The sequence below is a fragment of the Hyposmocoma kahamanoa genome, unplaced genomic scaffold, assembly GCF_003589595.1.
Source record: "Hyposmocoma kahamanoa isolate Upper Pololo Valley unplaced genomic scaffold, ASM358959v1 91, whole genome shotgun sequence".
Classification (NCBI taxonomy): Eukaryota; Metazoa; Arthropoda; class Insecta; order Lepidoptera; family Cosmopterigidae; genus Hyposmocoma; species Hyposmocoma kahamanoa.
In genome coordinates this window covers 3,058,958-3,084,986 of record NW_020654684.1, presented here as the reverse complement: position 1 = coordinate 3,084,986, position 26,029 = coordinate 3,058,958, and the positions used below count along the sequence as shown (strand labels likewise).

The 26,029-nt window shown below is 34.5% G+C and overlaps 2 protein-coding genes across 12 annotated transcripts in view; one reads left to right on the top strand and one right to left on the bottom strand.

The window, feature by feature from the left end:
- Positions 1-17,124, bottom strand: part of LOC113236337 (facilitated trehalose transporter Tret1-2 homolog) — a 32,995-nt gene extending 15,871 nt beyond the window's left edge. The window contains exons 1-2 of one of the 3 annotated variants that reach the window (XM_026472369.1): positions 17,096-17,124; positions 4,816-4,942 (exon numbers count right to left, since the gene is read on the bottom strand). In XM_026472369.1, the coding sequence (XP_026328154.1) occupies positions 4,816-4,942; positions 17,096-17,109 (141 nt within the window). In that variant the 5' untranslated portion in view covers positions 17,110-17,124. Of the gene's footprint in view, positions 1-4,815; positions 4,943-7,960; positions 8,512-11,406; positions 11,423-17,095 lie in introns of those variants that run through there. The other 2 variants (XM_026472371.1, XM_026472370.1) reach the window with 2 other exon arrangements.
- The window catches only part of LOC113236336 (neurobeachin), a 545,925-nt gene that overhangs the window by 479,704 nt on the left and 40,192 nt on the right, over positions 1-26,029 (top strand). The window lies entirely within an intron of this gene.

The following is a 26,029-nucleotide window of genomic DNA, read 5'->3' as shown; positions in this document are numbered from 1 at the left end:
GTCGGCCTGAGTCAAGGACTCAGGTTCAGGAACCGTCAAACTATACGTGCCGTATCAAGCAACACCTTACATTTTTATATGATATCAAGTGACGGGACGAACAAAACGTGACATAAGCTGACAAGTGTCATGTGCCTGTAATTTCACCAACACCCTTACCCTTCAGAACCGGAATGCGGTAATGCCCACATCACCGCTTGGCGGCAGAAATAGGTAAGGTGGCAGTCCTTCTCCGCACGAATTCTTCAACAAGCTTTACAGCTACTAATAAAATAATTTGTGCTGGAAGCGACAGATCTAAAAAGCCATCCACCTCAAATTTTTAGCGAGTCTGGCTGGAATAAGTAAATGTGGTTTGCAACTATACAGGTACTTTGGAGATATCTACAGACTGTTTCGAATTATGTTAAAAACGGAATTGTGCTGAAATAGAAGAATTTTCCACAAATAGTATGTTTACGGAAACTACGATAAATAAACAACACAATATTAGTTTTCCTTGTGGTTCAATTATTAAAATTGAGACAAAAAAACATATCACGTGAACACGTTATGTAAAGTTATGCAATTTTTGTAATATTCACGCGATTACTCCACTACCGGAGATTATAATACTTCTGACTTTTAAGAAGATAATTATCCAAGCTCTGAATGCATGCAAAGTTTGATTCTATTTCTATTATTAACTAATCAAACTCAATGAAGTTTGGTACACAAAATCTAGATTCTAATATGGGTGTGGTATGATGGATTCCCATTTAATAATATGGTAGCTATGACGTTAGTTTCTAATTTACGTATAATTCTAATTGTTAAGTAGTAATATTTCGCGCTAAACGAAAACATAGTATTGAAACCTGCATGTTGAAGAATGTTTATAAACCTTGTAGACGTGTAAAGACACCCGTGCCCAGCAATAGGACATCTACTGGTTTGGGGATAGTGTAGTAATTTAAGTCTCGTAAATTTCTAACCAAAAGAGTCCACTTTGATTTGAAGGCAATCTACAGTTGAAAAAGTGGTCATTGGAAAAATAACTAATTCCTTGTAAAATCGTATACATTCTTTGGTAAGTATTAGTACCTAATTGGTCAGAATTACTTACGTTAATGGAGGCTACGCTAAATATAATTTCGAGTTCTATTTTTGTATTTGACAGCTTCCGTCTAAATACCAGGTCATAATTTAACTTTATTTACATTAAATATTGCGTAAAACTACGATTTATTTTTTATATCGAAGTAACTATACTTTAAGTTAATTTGTACAAAGATTTTTGTGCACGGTGATTATGGAGACTGATTTGTGGTTATCTTTATCGAATTTTAGCTCTTCATCTTGAATATCGCACTGATATTACAATAGTGTTGTAACTCAAAATATGTGAAATTCAAGATTCTGAACGTAAAATTTGATTCTTTACAAGTCAATAAAACTGTTAGAGTATTGTAAGAAACAATTGAAAGTAATCTACTTAACCCAAAATGAGACAAGCTATTTGTGAGCTCGTTCTGGACAAAACAATTTTGCTAAGTATGTTTTTTTCTAAAGCTGAATGTGTGTATAATATTGTAATATTGTTAACAAAAACGATGAACTCAGAATATGCAAAAGTGGTTCACTTGCCTATACAATCTTCCGATTAACCGCATACATGTACAAGATGATTACATACAATGGCATAACGAATTTAATAATATTTACCTAAAATATTTTTTTTTTACAATACCAAGTGGCGGAACGAACATGTCGTGCGCCTGATGTTAAGCGACACGCCTGTCCATAACAGTTGCAGTGCCACTCAGAACTTTAAATCGGAAGGTTAAGTTGACAAGTCCCATGTGCCTGCAATTTCACCATCACCCTTGCATTTCAAAATACAGCAAGACAGTGAAACCCTTGAAGGGTTTAAAAGTGTCATGTTTGACAAATAAGATGCAATATGAGTAAAATTAAATCTAAAAAGATTCTAAAAAGGTAAACGCAAAAATTAACTGTACCATTCTGATTAATTCATGAATTATTTTTTTAATGACAAAACCTTACGGCGACATACTTCTAGCTTTAAAAGTTATTTTTGTGCACATTTAACTTATCAGAAAAAATACGTAAAACTCAATACATAGTATACATTTCTACGACTGGCGATACACGAAATGTGTTACAGAATTTTCATTACCATCTCTTTTATTGGCAACAGAGTTTGATATTAAAAGCCAGTAAAACCATTTCGAGATCATTAACTAAGTTATTAGCCATCGGATATCGGTGTAATATAGCGTACTGTCATTGTTCAATATCGAGCAAGAAAGCTACCATGACCACGTTAATTAAACGTATGATTTTTACATTTTGAAACTTTTGAAAGTAGTTTTTTGTTGTTTAGGACTTTGCCTTTCGATAAAAAAATCGACCTCAAAAGTTCGTGGAATTGAAATCGGTTTCCAGAAAGTGCTCGAAACTGTATTCATCCCTTAGTTTGGCACCCTTAGAGGTGGAATATTTTCTCCAAATTTAAATGGGACCTATACTGAGGTACCCTCTTTTCAACACAAAAAGAATTATCACAGTCGGTTCTTAAATCGCGTAATATACGAATTAAGGACCTCCTCCTTTTTTGAAGTCGATTAAATATGAGACTACACCGTTCTATACATATAACTGCCTTCGTGGCCGAACGGATACCATGCCGGACTGCGACGCAGAGGTCCCAGGTTCGATTCCCGGGTTGGGAGAAATATTTGTATGGCCTACATTTATTTCTCTCGTGAGTTTGGGTGTAATTTGTGGTTGTCTTGTGTGCTTTATTATTAAAAAATCATTATTTAGTAAAGGAGAGAGAACTGAAGCAGGTTATTATTGCTTTAACTTCAAGCCTCTCTCCACCAATTTATATGGCATCTTGGCTTCCCTCGATAAAGGAAAAGCCAATATGCCGTTACATCCGCCAACTTGTCTGAATTGGTCACACATAGTAGCTACATCAAATCTAAACGAATCGCTTCGTTTACACTCCATCGGTATATGATATACATATTCTTTGACGTGAAATACAACGCAAACTATAATAAAAATATTAGTTGTGGTTTGCAATTGAAATTGTAGCGATTTTTAGTTGTAGTGACGACGCCGTGTTCTTTATTTTATAAACAGTAACATGAAATGGTAATCCCAAATAGAATTTATATGTAAGAAGGTGAATCAGTTCTCATACGCGTTATTTATGTTAAGGAAGAAAGCTAGCCTCGAGGTTGTTCTAACAGCATATCACGGTTTCATAGCTTCAAAATTGCGCTACGGAATCAGTTTCTGGGGTAATGCTATAAATGTGAAGAGAGTGTTCCTAGCACAAAAGAAGTGTATTAGAGCAATGTGTGGTCTAAAACGAACAGATAGCTGCAGACCTTATTTTAAGAAACATAAATTACTAACGCTAATGTCTCTTTATGTATTTAATACCGTAGTTTTCATCAGACGCAATCCAAACTTCTTTAATTGTGTTAAGAGTGCCCGTAGGAATAATAAAGTTGACAGCGTAGGTGGCAGATCTGCCCTCCTATGTAATAGTATTATTGCAATGAGTGCCAAGATTTATAATAAATTACCATCTGACATAAGGAACATTAAGGACATTGTAACATTTAAAAGAAATCTATTTGAATACCTTGTTAATGAAACATTTTACTCTATAAACGAATATTTCGGTAATAATTAAGTAATTTGACATTAAATAAAATTGAGTAATAATTAAGCAAATAAATAATAATTAAGTAAAATAACTATGTTCATCATCCACTTATGTAGTTCGTATGCCTGAAGGTGCAACATAGAGGGTCGCTATAACTTATTTAATACCATGTATTTCAATGTACTGTATCCTATGTTGACGAATAAATGCATTTGATTTGATTTAATTTGATTTGATTTGAAAAAAATTTTCAATATTCGTATCAATTCTATTGAAATAGTAATATATGATTACAAAAGTAAGAAAATTGCGAGCTAGGTTTTATCTTTTCATTAACTAACTCAAGTATCAATAAATAAAAAACAAGGTTTGAAGACAAGCAATTTTGCTTTAGTGTAAGCACCTGCCCAATCCGGATTGGAATCTTTCACTTTTTTGAAAGGTTATGAACCTTTTTCGACGTGCAGGTTTCATAGCGATGTTTTCCATCACAGTTAATGAAAGATATTGCTACGAAATATTCAATTTAACTAACTTAGAAATTAGAGTCATAGGTACGTGCCACCGGAAACCGTAGACCTCTGTATGACGACGCAAATATTGTCAGACATTATAAATCCAAAATAACATATTGGTATATGTATACACTCGTGATCTTCAGTCGATCATATAACAGTATGATTACGTCAATTACAACATAGAGGATAACATTTCATGTATACGCACGCAAAGAGACCGCAGCGATTCCTACAGATTTTCTTATATTTTATGATGTAATGCATAACATTACATAATCAAATTTACATTTACATTGTTTATTGTAGGTTTTAGAAATCTATTCTATTCAATATTACAATTCATAATAAATCGTACACAATTTACGTTTACTTTTATATATTATTGATATAATAATAAAACAAGATGTAAGAAATGCATTGCTATAGGGTTCTCTTTAGTCATTTTGAAATAATTGCAATGAAATAAGACTTCAGAATGACTGAACCAATTACGATTAAACTTTTATAAAATTGTTCTGGAGATCGATCATTTTCGTAGTAGCATTATTAATCAATTGTACATTACTATATATATGCTATGTCATATGTTTAAGCACAATAGATACATACCATGTACAGATCGCCATAGCGGCAGACCTTCCAGAAACCCTTGATGCTCACGAGCATGTTGCGCGCACGCCGTTCGCTCCACAGCGCCGCCCCGCACCCCGCGCCGCAGCACACTACCCGCGCGCCCCTGCAATAATAACATCTATCATCACATATATATACCTTCCAAAAAAAATACACGTCACGTTTTGGAACATTTATGTTTTTCATGTTTGTTTATTTAATATACGACACGGACACCAACGTACCTTTATACCAATTGCTGATTGAAATAGGAAAAAACAACCCAGTAACATTACAAAATTGATTTAATGAAGCTATATAAAGTTTTAAATGAAACTAGGCTGGAAAGAATAAAACCCGTGAATCAGCTCTTTACTTTTATTGTGCTAGCGGTTAAAACAATTTTTTTCCATATTGAGTTCCTACCCCTGTGATACGAAGGAAACTCCATGGTCTGTGACGGACGGACGATCTGGTGAAGATAGCAAGACTGGATGCGTAAAGCAGTGGAAGTTTCTCTGGAAGTCACTCTACTGGATGCGTAAAGGAGTGGAAGTTTCTCTAATGAATTTTATTTCATATTCACTCTACGTTGTGACATTCTTTGACGCGGACTTATAGGGTTTGTCTGTTTTGTTCAGCTGATTATGTGTTATTGTAAAAAACTTTACTTAAATGGTCTAATAAACCGGAACCGGACTCTCTGTATTAAAGGCTTGCTGCCCCTGCGCAGACCGGTGCTAAATTTAAGAACTGAATTAACCGTGGGTGCAGTTATCCAAAACACTTACGTAGTTGCATATGTGTATATACATAATTACGTGTTAAAATATCCTAGCAAAATACGAGCACATAGCTGGGATCATAACCTATACGGTATTTAGGATCTAAAAATATATTGTTTCTTCTAAACTAATCTAAAGCGAAAGAGCTGACATAATATTATTTAGTTTAGTTCAAAATTTCGATATCACGCAATCGACACCATAGGTATGTTATTGTTACACACGGATAAGTACGAAGAAAATGTTTTAAGGCATGGGACATAAGCAAATATTTTTCTAGTTTATATAAATATGTACTCAATTACTAATAATCGTAATGTTCTCTTTTTCTAGAAATTGAATACGCGGAATATACAGCGGTATTTGCTTATGAATAGCAACACATGTTGTATGTTTTTATTTTGTTGTTATATTAAATGAGTAATGCGCGCTTGCGCACTGCATCTGGTTCATATTCGTTCCGAATTCGATAATATACAAATCTAGAAAACTCGGACCCACTTCCTTGTCCTTCTTTCACTAGTTGCTTGTGCACTAAGTCCGATACAAATCCGAGAAAATACGTATATGATATGAATATGTACACATAGAGATAAATTGACACTTCGGACACCTGTGACATTTCGGATCGTCATTTTCTCGGATTGGTATCAGTTCCGAATGCGAAATGTCAGGGATTATTTTATCTCCAGGTGTACAAGCGACATCGACATCGGCATCATAATTATTATTAAGTGTAAATTGTTGATGCACGTTCTGCTAAAATGTCTTGAAGATTTCTTATGCCAAAAAGTAAGCATATGTTACTTTTTGAGCACTAGAAATCTTCAATTTAAAGTGACTTAATAAGGGCAATATTCGACATTTTTAGTTTACGGTTCGGTCATGTCAAATCATACTTTATCTATACATAGTTTATTTGCAAACCATACTGATCTGATAAGAAAATCCAATTTTATTGTTTCCGGATCGTAAAAGGAGCATTGTTTTATGTTGAAGGTACATTACTTGTGTTTAAAGCTGGTGCGCGCGCGCAAAATAGCCATGTCTTTAACCAATCGCATGTAATCCAATCATACTTAATTAAATCTTATGTTAGCGCCGCTCCATTCGCAATATTGTTAACTATTTTCAAGCTCGGTGCTTAATCAATTTAAATATTTCATTAAACATTTTCAAATATAAGTAAATTACAAACTGACTGCACTACTGTGTGCCCCACCAAAGATGACAACATTGAACCATAAACACTTTGGGAATTTAACCCACTGAGCTGAAGAGTTTTTCACATAAAGACAAAGCAGCGTTGGAGGAGTATCTTTTTCTTTCTTTCTATTATTTCAATACTCGATGTCATTGTGCAATGTTATTTAATATTTGAGTTTTGCATTGTAAAATATTATTTAATAATTACAAGATAATATACTTGAATATTTAAATAATAAAAATTGCCACGGAGATAAAGTAGTGAACACTAGTCCGAGAATGACCGAAATAAGACCGATTGCATGTTGTCAAAAACATTAAACGAAAATAACAATATATATATTTTTTTATTATAACCTTACCTACATATATCACAAACTTCTAAGATAAATACAAATTAAATCAAATTTAAAGGATAAAAATATACGTTATTAAAATTAATTAATTAGCGTAACGTATGTACCGTAAATTGGAATGTTCGTTGGTAAATTAAAAAAAAAGTTCTGAAATTTATTGTAACTGTGGATCAGAATAGGGTTGCTTGCATTAATGTTAGACGTAACTAATTGGTGCCTTTACCAGCTCAGTCAGTCGTGATCGTGGGACCCGTAATCGGCCAACAAATATAATATGTAGAGAAAAATAGTACAATTTCCATTGTGTATTATTTTGTTATCACTTAAATTAGCTGTTAAAATCGTCATATTATCTTGGTTCGACTACACATACATATTTACATCATTAGAATTATTTCCCATAGACACAGCAACAATGTTATCAAACACTGAACGGCCTGGTAAGTATATCGTCTTAATATAATTTCTACTATTTTTGTTTAAGTAGAGTAGTAAGAGTTGCCAGTAATGTTCTGGACGCTGAAAATATTCTGCCTTTTATCTTCGCGTAGTTCACGTGAAGTGAAAATAGAAATTTTGTGACCTGTTTTTTTTTTAAACAACTGTTTGAAAAACAAACACAGGCCTTGTTTGCTCTGAATACTTCATATACATTGCAAATTAAACAAAACTGACAACGTACCTGCCTGTTACACATATCTAATTATTGTTCATAGTAAGCTAATAAATTAAATGAAAATCATATTACTATTATAAAAGCACTTTAGTAACTACGTACGATTTCCAAACTCTTACTTTGAAATATTCTCCACTAGTGCCCGATAACAAGTTCTTCTTCAATCACAAAACGCTGTTGGTATAAACAGTAAAGTTTTACGTCCAAATATCACTTGAAAACTGTTTTTCTCACAACGGCGCCTGCGGTGAAAACTTGCGGCGTTCAGCTTTGCGTTTAAATTTAGAACTGCACGTGCGGATTTATTTCACTAGTTAAATGTTCAGCTTTACAGTATTTTAAATGAAAATAATTGTTTAGTTGCACTGATAATAATTTCGATGGAATATAAAATTTTGGTGCGTCAAACTTATCACAGTGAAAATTTAAACAATTTCGCTCGCACTTCTTTCTCGGGAAATCGCGCGCTCCAATTTATATTTGGAACAACAACACGTATTCGCGCTCGAACGTTACTTGGCGCGTTCTATTTTGTTATTTTTTAATTTAATTGTTTCATCGAGCCAATGTCACATCTGCATGGAGCCGAGTCGACTGTTTCGGAAAGCGGCCGAGTATTGCTACGATCTTGACCTTGCGCGCTGCTCTGGCGCACTGAAGCCGCTTTTCGTTCACACACCGTGTTTTATAACGCATTATTGTTGTCATAACTTTTCCTGGGCGCCCGCTGATATACAACCGCGAACACTATTTGTAGATAACCGCCCGGAAAATTGGCCTCGCGTTGTTGATTGTACGTGATTTATTGAACACTTGTACAATTTTTTTTATTCAGTTCACGTTTTATTATCGCAATTGTTAAGGTACATTTTGAAATAATAATTCTGCCACTGATGTTGGGCTCAAGCTTATTTATTTTTCTATAATTTACTACTACAGAGTTACGTTAATTAACTCGAAACATATTAACAGACATCTCTTTTCTAAATCTTAAAAGTAAATCACGAAAGTTATTCAACTTCCTATACTAACACACATCAATGCTACTGTCCTTGAATTGTTACTAGAGCTTTCTGCAACTCGGGGATAATTACTGCAATGATTAGCAACCTACACTTGAAGTTTTCCACACAAGTGTGTTACCAAAATGGCGGGCTTTTGAAGTTACAAGTACAGTTTTTACAAAGTTTTTAATTTTATTTTAAGTATATTATGAAACAAATAATGATGAAGAAAGTTAGAACTATATTTCTTATTTTAAACAAAATTACAAAAGAGTTTATCCTGAAATGTCCAATAATTACGAATTCAAAGTTTTATGTTCAAAGTGACAATAATGTGATTAAAGTGAAAACATAAATATTGACTCCCACCGCTTAAAAGACAATTTAGAAAACCCTAACAAGAGAACTAATAAGAGAAAAGTGGAAAATATTTATTGAGGATCCCGATAATTAAACGAAGACATGGCTCAAATGACTTGTACCCAAGCCAAAACTCTTAATAAAAAAATCCACACAAGTGCCGCGGTGCAAATGCGCATTAGGTACAAATTACACACTGCACTAATCGTCCACAGGAAGTCGCATTGCGTCAAACAAGATTGTCATAGTCCATTTCAATAGGGATGAGTTCAGTGACACTTCTAATTTTTACATTGCACGCATACGATTTATAACTAATCTGCCAACCAGGTTACAAAAATAAATATTAAATTTGTTATAATGTACCAGAATCAAACAATATTTGTTGTAGACGTAATTTTAAGTCAGATTTGAGGTATATAATGTAGATAGAAAATTAAATAATATATGTCAAATTAAGTTACCACAACTGCTTCATGCGTAAAACGGATTATTTATCCATAGAGATTTACATCATAGAATCGATAAATCGATAAACTCGCGTCAATACTAGGCATTAACATACCTTGTTAGAGGGTTTTATTTTGTTTTTAACTTTGCGTGATCTTTTTGGAGTAATTGTTCAAATTCCGTTTCGTTTGTGTTGATTTTATGCTTTATTGTTGACTTTTTTTGATTGTGTAGTTGTTATGGATAGACACAACATAAATTACCCTAATTACTTAATGTGTTAAACGAAAAAATTATCCACAGATATATTTACACCATCATTTTGTCATTACTTGTTCTTAAATTATTTTCTGTAAATCGATTCCCTCTTCGTTACAAATTATCTCGATAAGATATGGATATTTTTTTTGCGATTTTACATCACTACATCTCTAGAAACTTCAAATTTCAAACGTCACCGGAATCATCCCTATTGAAATGGACTACAGCTTCAATAAAACACAATATATCGCATAGAGTTCACCTTAGCCAATATGCTTTACTGTAAAAAACTGTACAACTCTTTATTTAAAAGTAATTTCAGTTACGGTAGAGTCTTTACAGAGAGAATTATAGATGAAGTCGTATATAATCACAAATGGCTTTGCCGACATTCTTAACTAACAGAACAAAGTCTTATCTTGTAAACTCGTTAATTATCTGTAATTCAAGCACACTTTTCTACTATTCATTGCAGATTTTATATTATAGATAAGATAACATTTTATTCTCTATGGAAATGTTCGTAGGTTGATACTTCCCGCCATTATACCACAGCCATTTTGTATCATTTTTTTTCAAATACCAAGTGACATAATAAAATGAAATTCGAAAAAGCATCCCTTCTCTTCCGCCACACGTCGCGATTTAACACCGCGTTAAATGTAGGCCTCATTCGTAGCTAAAATGTTCTGTATCCTGCAGCAATTTCGCGTGAACTAGTAAATATACACCATTACAATACTTATCGAGTTTTTAGGTGTTCACAATTGTTACACATACGAAATGAAACTAGTTTTTTCGGATCTAAATGGCGAACGTTTGTTTGAAAAAAGAATTATACTAAACAAAATATTACAAACTCAATTTGATTTCGTGTAAAAATTGACAAAGGTATAATGCAATAATGAGAGAAAGTTTACTTTATGCAACAATTTAGTTAACAGACTTATTTTCACATTTTCACATTTGTGGTACGTGTTACGTACGCATGTTTTTTTTTATAAAATTAAGTGACGGGACGTGCGCCTGATGGTAAGCTACACGCCTGTCCATAACAGTTTCAGTGGCACTCAGAGCTTTAAATCGCAAAAATCTGAGGGACACTGCCACTGCACCCGTCCCTTTAAGATATCAAGTTGACAAATCGCTTATGCCTGCAGTTTCACCAGCACCTTACTACTGCTGCAAAATAATTTACTTTTTACTTTACGCATTTTTTTTTTCTAATTTTTGAAGTGAACTCCTGATACATCTTAACACGTTTTTTCCTAATTTTGATTTATTTTTCATAACAAAAACTCTACAGTTTTATAATTAACTAAGCATAAATATAATGTATCCTCAATTATTGACCAATTTTATTGTATTTTATGTTAGATCCTTTATGTAAAACTCAAGATCATCAGTAAATAGATTGCATCACATATTACTATTGCAAGCAGTAGAGCTCCTCGTGAAAGAGTTCGTTCAGGGAAGTACTGCCACCTTTCCTATTTCTGCCGCCAAGCAGTAATGCATTACTGTGGTTTTGAAGGGTAAGGGTACTGGTGAAATTACAGGCACATGGGACTTGTTAACTTATGTCTCAGGGTGACGGGTGTAGTGGCAGTGCCCCTCAGATCTTTGCGATTTGCAGCTCTGAGTGGCACTGCAACTGTTATGGACAGGCGTGTAGCTTACCATCAGGCGCAGGACTTGTTCGTCCGGTCACTTGATATTATAAAAAAATATTACGATACATAATTATGATTGTGTTATATATTTTCCTTACTATATTTTAAAATGAAATAATATTCATATATTCAATGTACTATAAGTACTAGGGCGTTCAATGTATTCTCGGTATCGGGGTGATTAACTAATGATAAGAGTAAATTAATTACCTCATTAGTTAAAGACACTCTTTAAGGGAATAAATATAAAATTTCATGTAATTGTCATCATTAGTATTCAAGTTATCAATACGAGAAGACAACTACAATGACAGACGCCACAATGTTGACGAAAATCGAGCACCGCGCAGTGATTAAATTCCTTACAAAACAAGGAAAGACTCAAAAAGTTATTCATGAAGAAATGGTGGCTGTTTATCAAGATTCTGCTACTTTATTATCTATTATTCAGAAGTGGTCTAGTGAATTTAAACGGGTTAGAGAGAATATTGAAGACGACCCCCGTGCTGGAGGGCCGGTAAGTGCCACTTCTGAAGTAAACGTCAAAATTGTCGAGAAATTTGTATTGGAAGATGCCCGTATCAGAGTGAAAACATTAGCAGAAAAGACTAAGCTATCCGTGGGTACCATTCACACTATCCTTCATGAACATCTGAATCTTTCAAAAGTCAGTGCAAGATGGGTGCCGCGAATGCTCACGCCGCTTCAGAAACAAGTTCGAGTTGAGTGCAGTAAGGCGTTTTTGGAGCTCTGTAGCGAAAATCCGAGTGGAATTTTTGAACGCATTGTCATCGGTGATGAAACGTGGGTTCATCACTATGATCCTGAGAGTGAGCAAGAGTCCATGCAGTGGCATAAAAAAGGAACAGACCCACCGAAGAAGTTTAAAGTCTACCCATCCGCCGGAAAACTCATGGCCACAGTGTTTTGGGATTTTAAGGGAATTTTACTGATCGAATACACAAAAATGGGTCAAAGTATTACTGCCGCAGCTTACGCAAACAGCCTACGTAATTTGAAGGACGCTATAAAGGAAAAAAGACCTGGAAAATTGTTCGCTGGTGTCTTGCTTCTTCATGACAACGCGCCGGTGCACACAGGGCGCGTTGCCAAGGCTGCTGTGAGTGATTGTGGATTTGAAGAAATCACTCATCCACCCTACAACCCTGACCTGGCCCCTAGTGATTACTTTTTGTTCCCAAACCTAAAGAAAGATCTTCGGGGTAAGCATTTTTCCGACGATGAAGAGTTGAAGGAGGCAATTAATTAACATTTTTCTTAAAAATATTTTTTCGAGGGCATCGAAAATTTATTTGCCCGATCAAATAAGTGTATTGAGGCTATGGGAGACTATATTGAAAAATAAATTTTATTTAGAATTTTTTGCCTATTGTTTCATACCTATACCGAGAATACATGGAACGCCTCTCGTACCTATACTAAAAAATAAAAGTTTTTGTGACTGTTACATGATGAAAATTAAATAGATATTAAAACACTCGTGAGATGTTTTTATGAAACTCGCCTGTAAGTTCGTTTCATAAACCCTCACTCGTGTTTTAATGCCTAATTATGTACAGTTACATACACTGCTCTATCTACACACATATTATAAGCTCTCTGTGATGTGTTCAGGAACCGCATGTTACGACTGGCGAAATGGCGGCAAACTAAAAGTTTTCTCGCGCATGTCACACAACGTAGTTTTTATTTTTATTCATAGACAAACTAGAATCGGCCCCAACTATCGCATCGTTCGATATCAAGTAACGTGTAAAATTGTCAAAATTGTTTGCTATTGACATTCCATTTCGAATAAAACTCATCTCGACTGATATTAGAATTGAGGTCCAATCAAATTGTGTTGTTTTTCAGAGATGTTCGAAATTTGAATGTAATAATAAAATCGAAGTCGATGTTAAGGATGTTAATATGAAGCAATAATAACATTTTCACACACAAGAAATTTGTTCTAACAAAACAGTTTATCTTTATGGCTGGTCGTAATTTGTGATTTTTGAACACATCATAGAGGGTTTATGATATGTGTGTAGATAAAATATTTAAAAAAACAAAGAAACATCATTTGTTTGAACATTACCCAGAATACTCAGACCAGGCGCACTACCGTCGAAGCACAAAATCCGTAGTTTCCGACGTCTCCCACAACCAATTTAGAAAAGTCCATTTCCCAAGTAAGTCCTATCGAGAATCGAATCCGAGACCTCCTCATCTAGCGTCCACATTCACCGAGGTCATCCAAATCAGTTAACACTAGTTATTTCCGTGGGTTTAGCGAACTTTTAGGAATAGTAAAGCCAAGGAACAGTCGACCACAGCTTCAACCCGACTAAAGATGACTTCTAATGCCAATTTAATAACGTCCACAATAAACGATACTTAGAAAAGACGGGAATGATGGAAGCGAAAGAGGGTTTTGTAGCAGTATAGCTTCTTGTAAAAGAAATCGTCCAATGAAGTCCTGCCACCTTACCTTTTCTGCCGCCAAGCAGTAAAGTGAGGATTACTGCATTTCGGCTTAGAAGGATGCTGCTTAGATGGGTGCTGGTGAAATTACAGGCACATGGAACTTGTCAACTTATGTTTCTGGATGACGGGTGTAGTGGCACTGCCCTGGTCCTTGCGATTTAAAGCTCTGAGTGGCATTGCAACTGTCATTGACAGTCGTCACGCTTTACCTTTAATAAAATTAAAAAGTATACTCTACATTACATCAAGCTAAACTCTTTTGTTCGAATACCACCTCCAGTGCAAAGGAACACGATCCGTCAAAGCAGGTGGGTGTGCTGTAGTTTGGACAATGTCAGGACCATAGCCAGTGTAAGCCTCTGCTTAGTAAACTGGGCGGCAGGCGTGGCGTAACGTTTATTTATGTAAAAATCATGTCTAACTATGACCGTAACTTTTGTCTTTAGTAAAGTCTTAATCGTAAAATATTACGATAGCAATGTTGTTATTCAAGATTATTTTACCAAAACAAAACTATTTATGCACTCGAGTTAGATTACAGATAAAAGGAAATGATCTAGAAAGATTTATTATCTATATATTTTCAACTGTTTATTTTGGTTACTTCCCATTGTTTGTGATAAAGATATCGAAACAAAGAAATTTTATTTATACGCCTCACGCCTTTAGATTGGGGCAGACAGAAACTAAGAGACTATCGATCACCACTTAGCACGATCCTGGCAAACCAATCTCGCATACACTTACATGCGTCAATCTTTTTGTACAGACCCTCTTATTCTTCTCACTACGCACTCCAAGCTTTTTACTAACACTTTCATTGTGCTTTGAGAATGTTCTTCATGGCCGTCCAATTCCAATATATTAATCACGTTAATCCGCTCTATGTACATCTACTACACTACGACACTATGTACATCAATCTAGGTACACCAATGGTTTACACGTACTCGTAATTACATGTGTTATTAAAACTATTGTCTGTTATGTATTATTTAATTTGAAAATTATTTTCAATAATCTAGATAACGTCGTAAACTACTTATGGTAAACATTTTCATTACATAAGATGTATGTTTATAATGTACATCAACTTCTGTACAATAAAGTCTACATCATTTCAATTTGTAACTCGTTCTGTGATCCATTTGTACAGTCGGGAAATTGATAAGAGAGAAACGGGTGCTTAGATGTTTCGGACGTGTAGAGAGAATGAAAAAAGATTTTCGAAACAGATTTATAAGGCGAGAGTGAGAGGGTAAGTTGGTAGGGATCTACCAAGGCGAAATTACCATGACTAAGACGTAGTAATTGGAGCTCCTTGTGCAAGAGTTTGTCTAGGGAAGTACTGCCACCTTAAGTATTTCTGCCGCCAAGTAGTCAAAGTCAAAATCAAAGTAAAATAATTTTTATTTCATCGGTAAGGAAATTACACTTGAAATTGTCATACTGATTAAACTGTACTGCTTATTCGTAAGGCAGATTCCCCTGAGAAGAATGAGCAAGAAACTCTAGGGGTTGCTCTTTGTAAATATACATTTGAATACATATATCATTACAATATTCAAACGTCTTAGATCGAGAATACCCGGAAGACCTAGTAATGCTAGTATTACTACGTTCCGGTTTTAAAGGATTCGGGTGCATGAGACTTGTCAACTTACATGGTGACAGGCGCAGTAGCAGCACCCTTCGGATCTTTGAGATTTAAGGCTCTGCGTGGTACTGCGAATGTTATAAAAAAAAAGTAAAGTAAAGGCCAGGTCAACAGTATCCTTAACGTATTGGTGAGGCGAAATATGTTTGTCAGGATCATAGCAAGTGGAAGGCTATTGTCTCTGGCTACCCTAATCAGAAAAGGGCGCCAAGTATATATGCACGTTGTAAATTGTCAGTCTCATTTATGATGAGGGACTTAAGATTCTATGCAACCTCAAATGGCTTTGGTTGATTCTGCATAACAGTGAAAGTGTTGAATCAATGACTTTGGAAAAAAATATATATGAGGATACACACTGATTACTATACGGTGTGAAAACACAATTCCAAACACAAACTTACATCAACATTTTGCAAGAATATTGCTGTACTCAATAGGTACTTACATATACCAATGATTTTTTATATCAACTGAACTAAATAGAACATACGAATATATATATAAAATATTTGCTATACAATTTTCAAATGGTTGTAATTTCGTTTGTAAAAAAATAAATTCGGAAACAAAGCCAGTGTCCTGCCACTCGACCTAAGCTAAATAAACCGTATTAGTATGGGCAAAATTTGAGTGTTGGCTTTTAAGGCGCAATCCATTATACTAGTTCAGTTCTAGATTGGTTAAATGTGTATAATATAATTATGATAAAAAATAATAAAATAACAAAAGCATAAGCACGTTTTGAAGTAAATAAATTTATCTTATCGATGTTTGTGTCGCTATGTAATATATGTCAGTCAATCGTAGTGTTATTTTAGATGAATACCGCTACCGACGCTACAGAAATATTGATAATATTGTTATTATTTACACAGCTCCGTCATTAGCTACAAAACAGACATGGCATAACGGCTGCATCTAAATGGCTCACTACATTATCTTTCTGTTGTTACCTCACTGCAAAACATTCTCCCCACGTCCGGATTTTAAGAATATACAAATTAATTGAAAAAATAATTAATTGATATCTTAACAAATTCAAACACATTCGTAATAAGCACGGAAGAAATTGATGTGGTCTGTGGTAATAAGAATTAATATAATAATAAATAAATAAGAATAAATAAAAACTAATTTTAACTAAAACTTAAAAAGATAATTTTGTGCTTTATTTTTTTCTAATTATAACGGATATTTGACGTTTGCACTCCAAGCAATAGAACCTCAATGATTTGTGGATGCAGCAAAACAAAAACAACATCTGGGTTGCGGAATACCGGGAACAATAGGCACACAACAACAGAATACACAACACTATTAGAAGAAGAAACCAGGGAACTAGGAAAAGTATCTCACCCAACATCATCCATAGCTGTTTTAAAATCACTATAACTAAACAGAGAACACTGAATATTAAACAAGTAAGTCTATGTACACTTGAAGTAATTCGCACGGTGCTACTGAGTGGTGACAATTTCATTTATCTGTCCCGATAGCGCTGAGAAATAGATAAGCGACGACGACTGCAAACGTAACACGTGTGGAAAGTTTAGAAAGTTTTTCTTTCTTTTATATTTATCCTTGTTACAATGTTCTTTGTTAATAGAACACATGTGTTTACTTCATGGTTTAGGTCATAGTTTCCCAAAGTGGTCTAAAGAGGTCTAAATCGCAAAGATCTTAGGGGCACTGCAACTGCGCCCGTCTCATGTGCCTGTAATTTCACCAGCACCCGTACTCTTCTAAACCGGAACGCAGTAATGCCAACATTACTGCTTGGCGGCAGAAATAGGTAACTCTTTCACAAGGATCACTACTGTTGCTGCAGTAGAGGCCTTGGAAGCAGTTGGGGAGCGTTGATGCTGTCTGGGGGTGCCACCACATTTGAAAAATAAACCTGAATGATCCACATAAACTACACAATGGTTTTTTTCTTGTGAATTTTTGTGTTAAGTTAATATAAAAAATACGTGTTTTCAGGTTACCTGTCAGTAGTCCAAAATGACACTTTCCAGATAAAACGTTTGCTCGAATTTTCATAACCTCGAAAGTAATTTTGATAGGAAAATGTTTTATCTTTTAAACCTAACTTAACCGAACCTAATCGTGTCTTTGCGATAAACAACCAACATATCCTGAAAGAACAACGGTTACGTTACAATTCGGTTTTCGGGGTAATGAAAATTCGAAAAAACGTTTTAAACGGAAAAAAAAATTCGAGTTTGTGGTAGGTGACAATTTGGGGCAACGGCGCCGATGTAAAACGCGTTCTGGTGCTACAGAAAAGATCGATACGAATAATCGAGAAGAATACCCGCAAAAATCTTTTTTGTTAAATTGGGGGTCATGACAGTAATATCATGGTTTATTTTTAATTCCTTGAAGGAAGTACATAAAAAGAAAAATAACTAAAGAACCAGAGACATACACACTTACAATACTAGAAACAAACACAAACTGATAGTACCAAAACCGAGATTGAAAAGAACTGCTAAGCACGGTTCCTGTCTAAAGATGAAATTATAGAATGAAATACTACCGACTATATCCGAATTGTCCGAATTAGAATTCAAAACAAAGATTTTAATTGAAAATCCATTCCATAACGTTGACGAATATTTTGACGTTATGCATTCAAAAAAATGCTGATAATTTTATGACATTTAAAGTATCTATTAATGATTTATTACTTATCCAATTTATTTCATAACAATATATTATTATTAAATTAATATTTTAATTTATGTATATAAGTATATGTACAAATCTTTGAATTTAGTTATAGTTAGAATGTTGAGTGTGTGTGTTAGTTATAGATAATACATTAAATGTTAGTAGTGAATGTCTTTTAATAAGATATTTTGTACTATTGACGTGCTTGTACGAGCTTTGTGACATGGCAAATAAAGAATTTGAATTTGAATTTCCAAGGTACAACTCGCAAAACAATTTTACTCACTATAGCAAGGAAAAATGGCAAATGAAAGAAAAACAGTTGAACTATAACAAATCAGTTTCAATAAACAAAATTAGTTATCGTTTTCAATTTGATGTCAACAATAATAAGAATAAAATATACCAACGGATTTACATTCCGTAAATAATGTACGACAAATGGCGTACTTGAAAGTGTCATTATGTTTTTTTTTTCATCGAAAGAAAAAGTTAGGTGCACCACAGTCCATCGTCAATCTCGAATTTGAAAAACCTCTTCAACGCTAGCGTGAAATAAGCCGCTTTTGCAGATTTCTAAAGAGAAAGAATGCCTTTCCGAGCTAGTGACCACTAGTAACATAGTATCTGCCGCTTCTCCTGCATGACTAACTGAGACCTGGAGCGTCACTTTTTTGGTTTACAACTACCGACTTTAAACATGTAAACAAAACTTGTATATTCTGAACTTATCGATACAGTCCCATTTAATATTCTGGAAAAACCCGAAACTTCTGAGACTAACCACTTCCGTAACATAACAAGAATATTTAGTATACATAATGGTTAACGTATTAAATGGTCATAGTTTGTTTTTTACTGGTATAAATAATATTAATTTTAAAATATCTATTACATAAATAATGTTATGAAAATCAGTTTAACAATTTTAAATCCTTTTAAAGTTATTTGAAGCTACCGTAAATCTGACCGTGATCTATGACAGAAATCTTATGGAATGGTTTTGTCAACGGTACTTGAAAAGTTGAATATTTTTATGCAATAGCCATATATTATAAGCTAGGTACTAAGTAGGTAAGCTAAGGGCCTCGAAGGAGACGATGTAGGCAGCCACATTGGTCGTATGCGGCTTGGAGACGTCACCCTTATTCCACTGGTTGTGAACGTGTTCCATCGAGTTGTTTTTCTTCACCGGGCTTAAGAAATATATTAATGTAGTCGCCACAGGGATTCGAGTCGTTGATTGAAATTCTTCAACGAGACTACTATCGCTTCTAAATTTCGTAAAATCAATTAAATGGAATATTTTCCCTATTGTTTATTATTTAAAACGCGTAACGTGTGTCCGTTTTATTGCGATTGCAAGGTTTCTTTTGGTTAGTTTATTATTCGGGATATGTATTGCGGTTTTTGTGACTCAACTAAGTACGTTATTTGGCCTTATTAAATCAGCAATGATTGGTTACTCACCTGGGACACATTGAATCAACCCACAAGGTTTATTTAAAGTTTGATAGTTAGTTACTATACACAAAGGATAGCCTAGAAATGCGTTCTCAGATAAAATATAGTAAGTATTTTTTAAATAGCTGACGTGACTAGTGAGTAGAATAAGGCTAGAGTGTATGGAAAGATTGTTGTATGAACGGTTTATGTTTAACTCAGGTCAATGGTTTACCTTGTTAATTAGAAAAAGCTTTGTTTGATGGTTCCATAAAGTTTCTTAATTGTCTATATAAATGAATGAATCGCTCGGGACTTCGTAACCGTACAAGGTATAACGACTTATGACAAAAAGTTGCAATAACATCTGGTCTTAAAGTCGTGTGTCCTACATGTGATTTGTACGAAAATTACGGGTCTAGATTGAAATATAAATATTTCAGGATGTGGCGGAATACTCCAACAATTATTTAAGTCGGATTGTGGATTGTGAAGATACATACTACGAGAATATGTGGAAGTTAACTTCAGAATACACATTTCTCGTGTTATTATTAAGCGTTCATACTATCTTAACTCGAATTCAAAGTTTTTCCGTACGTAATAACGTTTCATTTTGCTTGGGTCGAGTGGCAGATTTTCTTTTTTAAAAACAATATTAAAGCCTTTTGAATAATGTGTATATCGTATACTATACGTGTTCTATTTAGTTCGATTAATATAAAAATGTCATTTTTTTACAATAAGATTCCGGAGCATATATTAAGTTTATCATTTCCTAAGTTTAAAAACTACATTAAAAATATTTTGATCAAAAAATCATATTACAAAATTGAAGACTACGTGTTAGATAACGATGTATGGAAAGACGAGACGGCTCCAGAATCCACACAAATTTGATTCAAAGTGTATTCCATAGCAATTAAGTTTATTTGAAAAGAGCAATCCCTAGAGTGTCTTGCTCGTTCTTCTCATGGAGGTCAGCGTAGTGAACGAGCAGTAGCTTAAATGTGACGTTTTCAAGTGTAAATTTATTTTACCTATGGAATAAATAATCTTTGACTTTGACATTGGTATATGAAAAGTACCTATTGAATACAGCGGTTTTCTTGTAAAATTTCAAAGTAGTTTGACATAGAAATAGAAATAGAAACCATTTATTGTAACGCCACATTATAAAATAAAAAACACAAAAACAAAGACTAATATAATTAGAACAGAAATAACACAAAAACAGCGTAAAAGCATTTAAACAACAAGTTACATAATACTTTACTGACAAGTGTGCGGCTGTGGCGTGTACAAAAGGATCCCATTCAGCTAAAATCACCACCAAGGCTAGGTTGTGATTCTGGTTTTCAATGGACCCTAGCCGAGTGAGTGAGAGTGACGGGCGTATGCGTCCCGGAACAGATAATAAAATAAACTACGTAAATACTTATGTCATAAGTGTGTATCGTGTTATTGCAGTGTGTACTCTTGTATCGAATAAATACTTACATAATCTTAGCAATGTATACATACAGTTACAAGTGTGTGTAGTGTGAAAACAAATTAATAAAATATTTAATACATATTTAAAGTACATTACTCCAAATATATTAAACAAGCTTATTTATTTTTCGTAAAATATAAGTTCTGAGGTTTTCGCGATTGTTATACATAGGAAATGAAACTATTTTTCCGGATTTAAATCGCGTATATTTGTTATTTCAAACAAACCGACGTTTCGGGCCCTTTACAGGTCCCATGGTCACGGTTGACTGAGGTGGTACAGTCTTGAACCAGTTATGTCTAATATTGATGCAAACCACCCTATTTTTTCACTATAGTTACAATAGTTATTAATTAAATACCTTATTTTTTAATTTTACAAAGAAAACATCCCAATTTACGCTACATTAAGTTTTAAAAATTATTTTATTGAATGAATTTTTATTAAGTTCAATTTATTACTAATTAATAATAGAAATTAGAATAAACTAAAACATATTAATTAGTACTGCAGTCTTATGCCTGTTTGGGATTTTTCATTAGAGGAAATACTGGACCCCAAACTGGTGGTACGGAGAAACCATCTTCCCTGTTCAAATTAGGATGTTTTTTAATTTCAATGCCTCTCGCAGCATCCTGGGTAGATAACGGACTTCTTTTGCAAGGACCTAGGGTTTGTCAAACTTCATTGAATGTGTAGGTTTATCCATGACATGCTCGCAGACTGCAGACTCCTTTACGCGACGGTGTTTGACATCGCTTCGTTTGTCCAATATAAGAGAGACCGCACTCACAGTCAAGATTGTAAACTCCTGCATACTGTAATTTTTTGTTTTTGGGGATTTTACATTTCACTGGTCTCAGGATTGAGAAATCTTCCTCAGTGGCTTTCGACAGAGCACTTTTTCAGATATATCGTATTCCTCACGATTGTCGCCCTCAATTTCCATTAACGAGTGATAATATCGTTATCAGCGCACGATTCCGAAATGAATCCGAGGCGCAGCTTCGTACTGGTTTCGCCGCTGATGGTTTCTTTGAATGAATTTATTTGTTATTTACTATTCAATACAATATTTCTGTCAAATTAAATGATTACTTACCTGTCTACATACTTGTTATTTATATCAGGTTTAAATTAAAACCGTTTCATTTTTATATCATCTTATATCATTATTGTTATGAAAATATAAAAAAAAAAAATTTTTGAAAAAACAAATATACGCGATTTAAATCCGGAAAAATAGTTAAACATTTTTAAAGTTAATTAATATTAGTAACGGTATCTATATGTACGTGCTAAAGTACAAGTTAAAGTGTAAAAACGTTGATAACGTATACAAAGATTGATTTAAACAATTGTTAGTACTTTTTAAAGTACTTTACTTTTTCATACTTTTAACTGCCTCTGTGGATAAACGGCTACCATGCTGGACAGCCACGCAGAGGTCCCGGCTTCGTTTCTCGGGCCGGGATTATTTGTATGGCCTACATTTACTTTTCTCGTGAGTTTGAGTGTAATTTGTGGTTGTCTAGTGTGTATCCATGGCACTCGTGACACAGGGTTTTCCTAGTGCAGGGAGATGAGTGTGTTCGTTATAAAAAAAATAAACGCTTGAAAAACGTGTACCACGTCGATTTTACGCCACATTTCTAGTATGTACTAATTTCATATCAACAAATATAAAATAATGCAGGCGTCAAGCAGGCTTCCACTGCTTCCTTTCAAGTACCTAGTTAATTAAATGACGAAACTGTTTTAATTACTTTTTACCTGAAACCATCGCTTGAATGAATAACACTACTTACATACTGTTTAGACTGAACTTTTCCTGCGTTTAAATAATCATGTGAAAGACATTCTGCATCTAATTGGACTAAACAACTTTCTATTTACCTAAATTTCCGCCTAACAGGAAATCGAGGTGTTGCAAATACGTATCGATTGAGCAAATGAAATAAGACCTTATGTGTGTTGTTGTACGGTTCGCTGACGGTATTATGTTACCGGAGATTTTGAAGCATATTTTTCAAATTATGACTGTCTACTTGTGAGCTTTGATTTAATATTTAACAACGGGGCGGTCAAAGGCCACTGTATTACTTCTACTAGACTCATTCAAACAAAACGGGTCTTGGTTCCGTTTTTCATGCAAGTCAATTTGATACAAACGCAACCTGCCTATAATAAAAAAACTAGTCTAGTCTTTATAAAAAAGAAAATCCAAGAGGAAGGGATTTGTTTCTAAGGAAATCCAAACCGGCAAATGGAGTTGAAGGTCTATTCGATAAAAACTATAGCAACATTTTTTAATTTAACATGTGCGTCAAATGAATAGGGTCTTGACTGAATGTACGGACAACGGCACACCAGACTACACACTTTTGTTGGAAAATAGCCTCCAGTGCAACGGAACAAGATACGTCATTGTGTAGCGTGATGTGCTGGCATGTGTACACATTTTCTTTATTTGTAATTCGCTTAAAATATTTAAAAACATAGAAATATAACCTAATTACCACGAGTCAGTATCCTCTATCAATATTTAATAATCTATTTTGGAAAAAACCAAACTAATCATGGAATAATTATTATAATCGGTTATAACATATATTTAGTTTTGCCGTGTGTATGTTTTTGTGTGTGAAAGGGAATTAAGGGTGTAGTGCTTCGCAGTCAATAGCGGGCTTTACACAAACACTATCGCGTGTGATACAGCAATCCTGTGCGATTGTGCATGCGTGTAAAAGACATTGGAAGGAAAAGGGCCAAAACGGCACGATTATTTTTGTCATAGTATCAAGTGACGGGACGAACGACTCGTGCGCCTGATGGCAAGCTACACGCCTGTCCATAACAGTTGCAGTGCCACTCAGAGCTTTAAATCGCAAACATCTGAGGACACTGCCACTGCGCCTGTCACCCTGTGACATAAGTTAACAAGTCGCATGTGCCTAATTTCACCAGCACCCTTACCCTTCAATATCGGAACGAACTCTACTGCTGTGATTCCGCCTATCAATCGCATGTAGACGAATAATATTCTGGTTTTAAGATCATCATCATTATTAACCCGTTTGTACTTCCAACTTCGTGAAAGCCTGTAAAACTATCTTCATGCAGAAAAGCATTTTTGTAATGGTGCCAAAAATTTACAACAATTTACCCGTAGCATTAAGGTCTGAGAAAACCCTTATGCTATTTAAAAAACAAATAAACAAGTTATTGACCAATAAAATTTACTATACAGTGTCTGAATGTTTAGATAATAAATCCCTAAATTCATTGTCTAATTTTTGACATTGGTCGTTATTGACGTTATTTATATTATGATATTGTTTTGACATTTAATTACCATTAAAATTGACCCACGTAACTGTCATCGCGTTGAAGTTCTGGCCGACTTATTAAATCTTACTTTTTAAAACAAGTAATATTCTTGAAAAACGAAACTGTTACACCTGGTTTAGTCTGTCGATACGCATGTGACTGAATATATATACCTTCAATATTTGTACACAATGAAACTATACGTATTTTGTACATGTCAGCTTCTATATAACCTGTTTTCACAAATAAAATGGATTATTATTATTTTTATTATTACTCTCATGTGGGGGTTTAGGCCATAGGCCATGCTAACCCAAGGTGCGGACATCCACGTTTTCTGAGAGTTGATAAATCTTCTTCGGCGTGCAGGTCTCATCACTATATTTTTCTTCACCGAAAAGCTCATGGTAAATTTCAAATTAAATTCTGCACCGGATTCCAGCCCCCAGCTGTCTGCTCGAGAGGCAAAATATACAGCCGTAATGGTTTGACCCATTACGGCTGCATATTCTGGTTTATTTATTTTAATGAAGTAATTATATTTTGCTGGCATTACAAATGTGAAAATAAACAAATGTTTTTTGCCAATTAATCTTAATCTAACTTGTACCTATAAACATATATATATATATATACAAACAAATTAACCGTATATGTATAAATCGTGCATTACAACCTGCGTCGCAAAGCTTCCGCTCGGAAGACATAGTACTTTTTCAATAGGAAGTGGACTGGCCGCTTCCGACTAGCTTTGTCTCTGTTAAATGTACCATTTAAATACCCTTGCCATTTTTTGTTAATTACTGAAATGGAACTACTTTCTCTGCTTGTATGATTTTAAACCTTTTTTCATTGCTAGCGATGGAATATTTAAGCGGTGGTGACCCTGACGTAGAACGGTAAACACCTCAAGAGTTCGACGGCGTGTGACTTTATTCTAGGCTAGGTCCATTTCCGCTTCTGTTTAGGAACATACTTTTCGCTTTTTTGCAGCGCATGGCGGCGGCGGCGCGGGGTACACACCCCGTTAAACCACTGGGCAATTTAACAAACTAACTTTGTATTGTATTGACATACAATTATTTTTTGTTAAATTACTCCACTAGTTTGTTATAACTATTAATTTAAAGATTTATTCTGGATTCATAGATCGCCTTCTATCTATCTACGGCAAAAAAATTAGTTGAAAACCAAACTCCGACAACAAGCAAATATAAAAATTCGCTAGGTCCGCGTCTGGCGCGGTTTGCTAGAAGACGTCGGTTCGAATCCGGCCGGATCGAAGGAGTTTTTTTTAAGTGTTCGATAATTATAATAGGGTTTTCGTTGAAAAGGTTCTCTGTGGTACT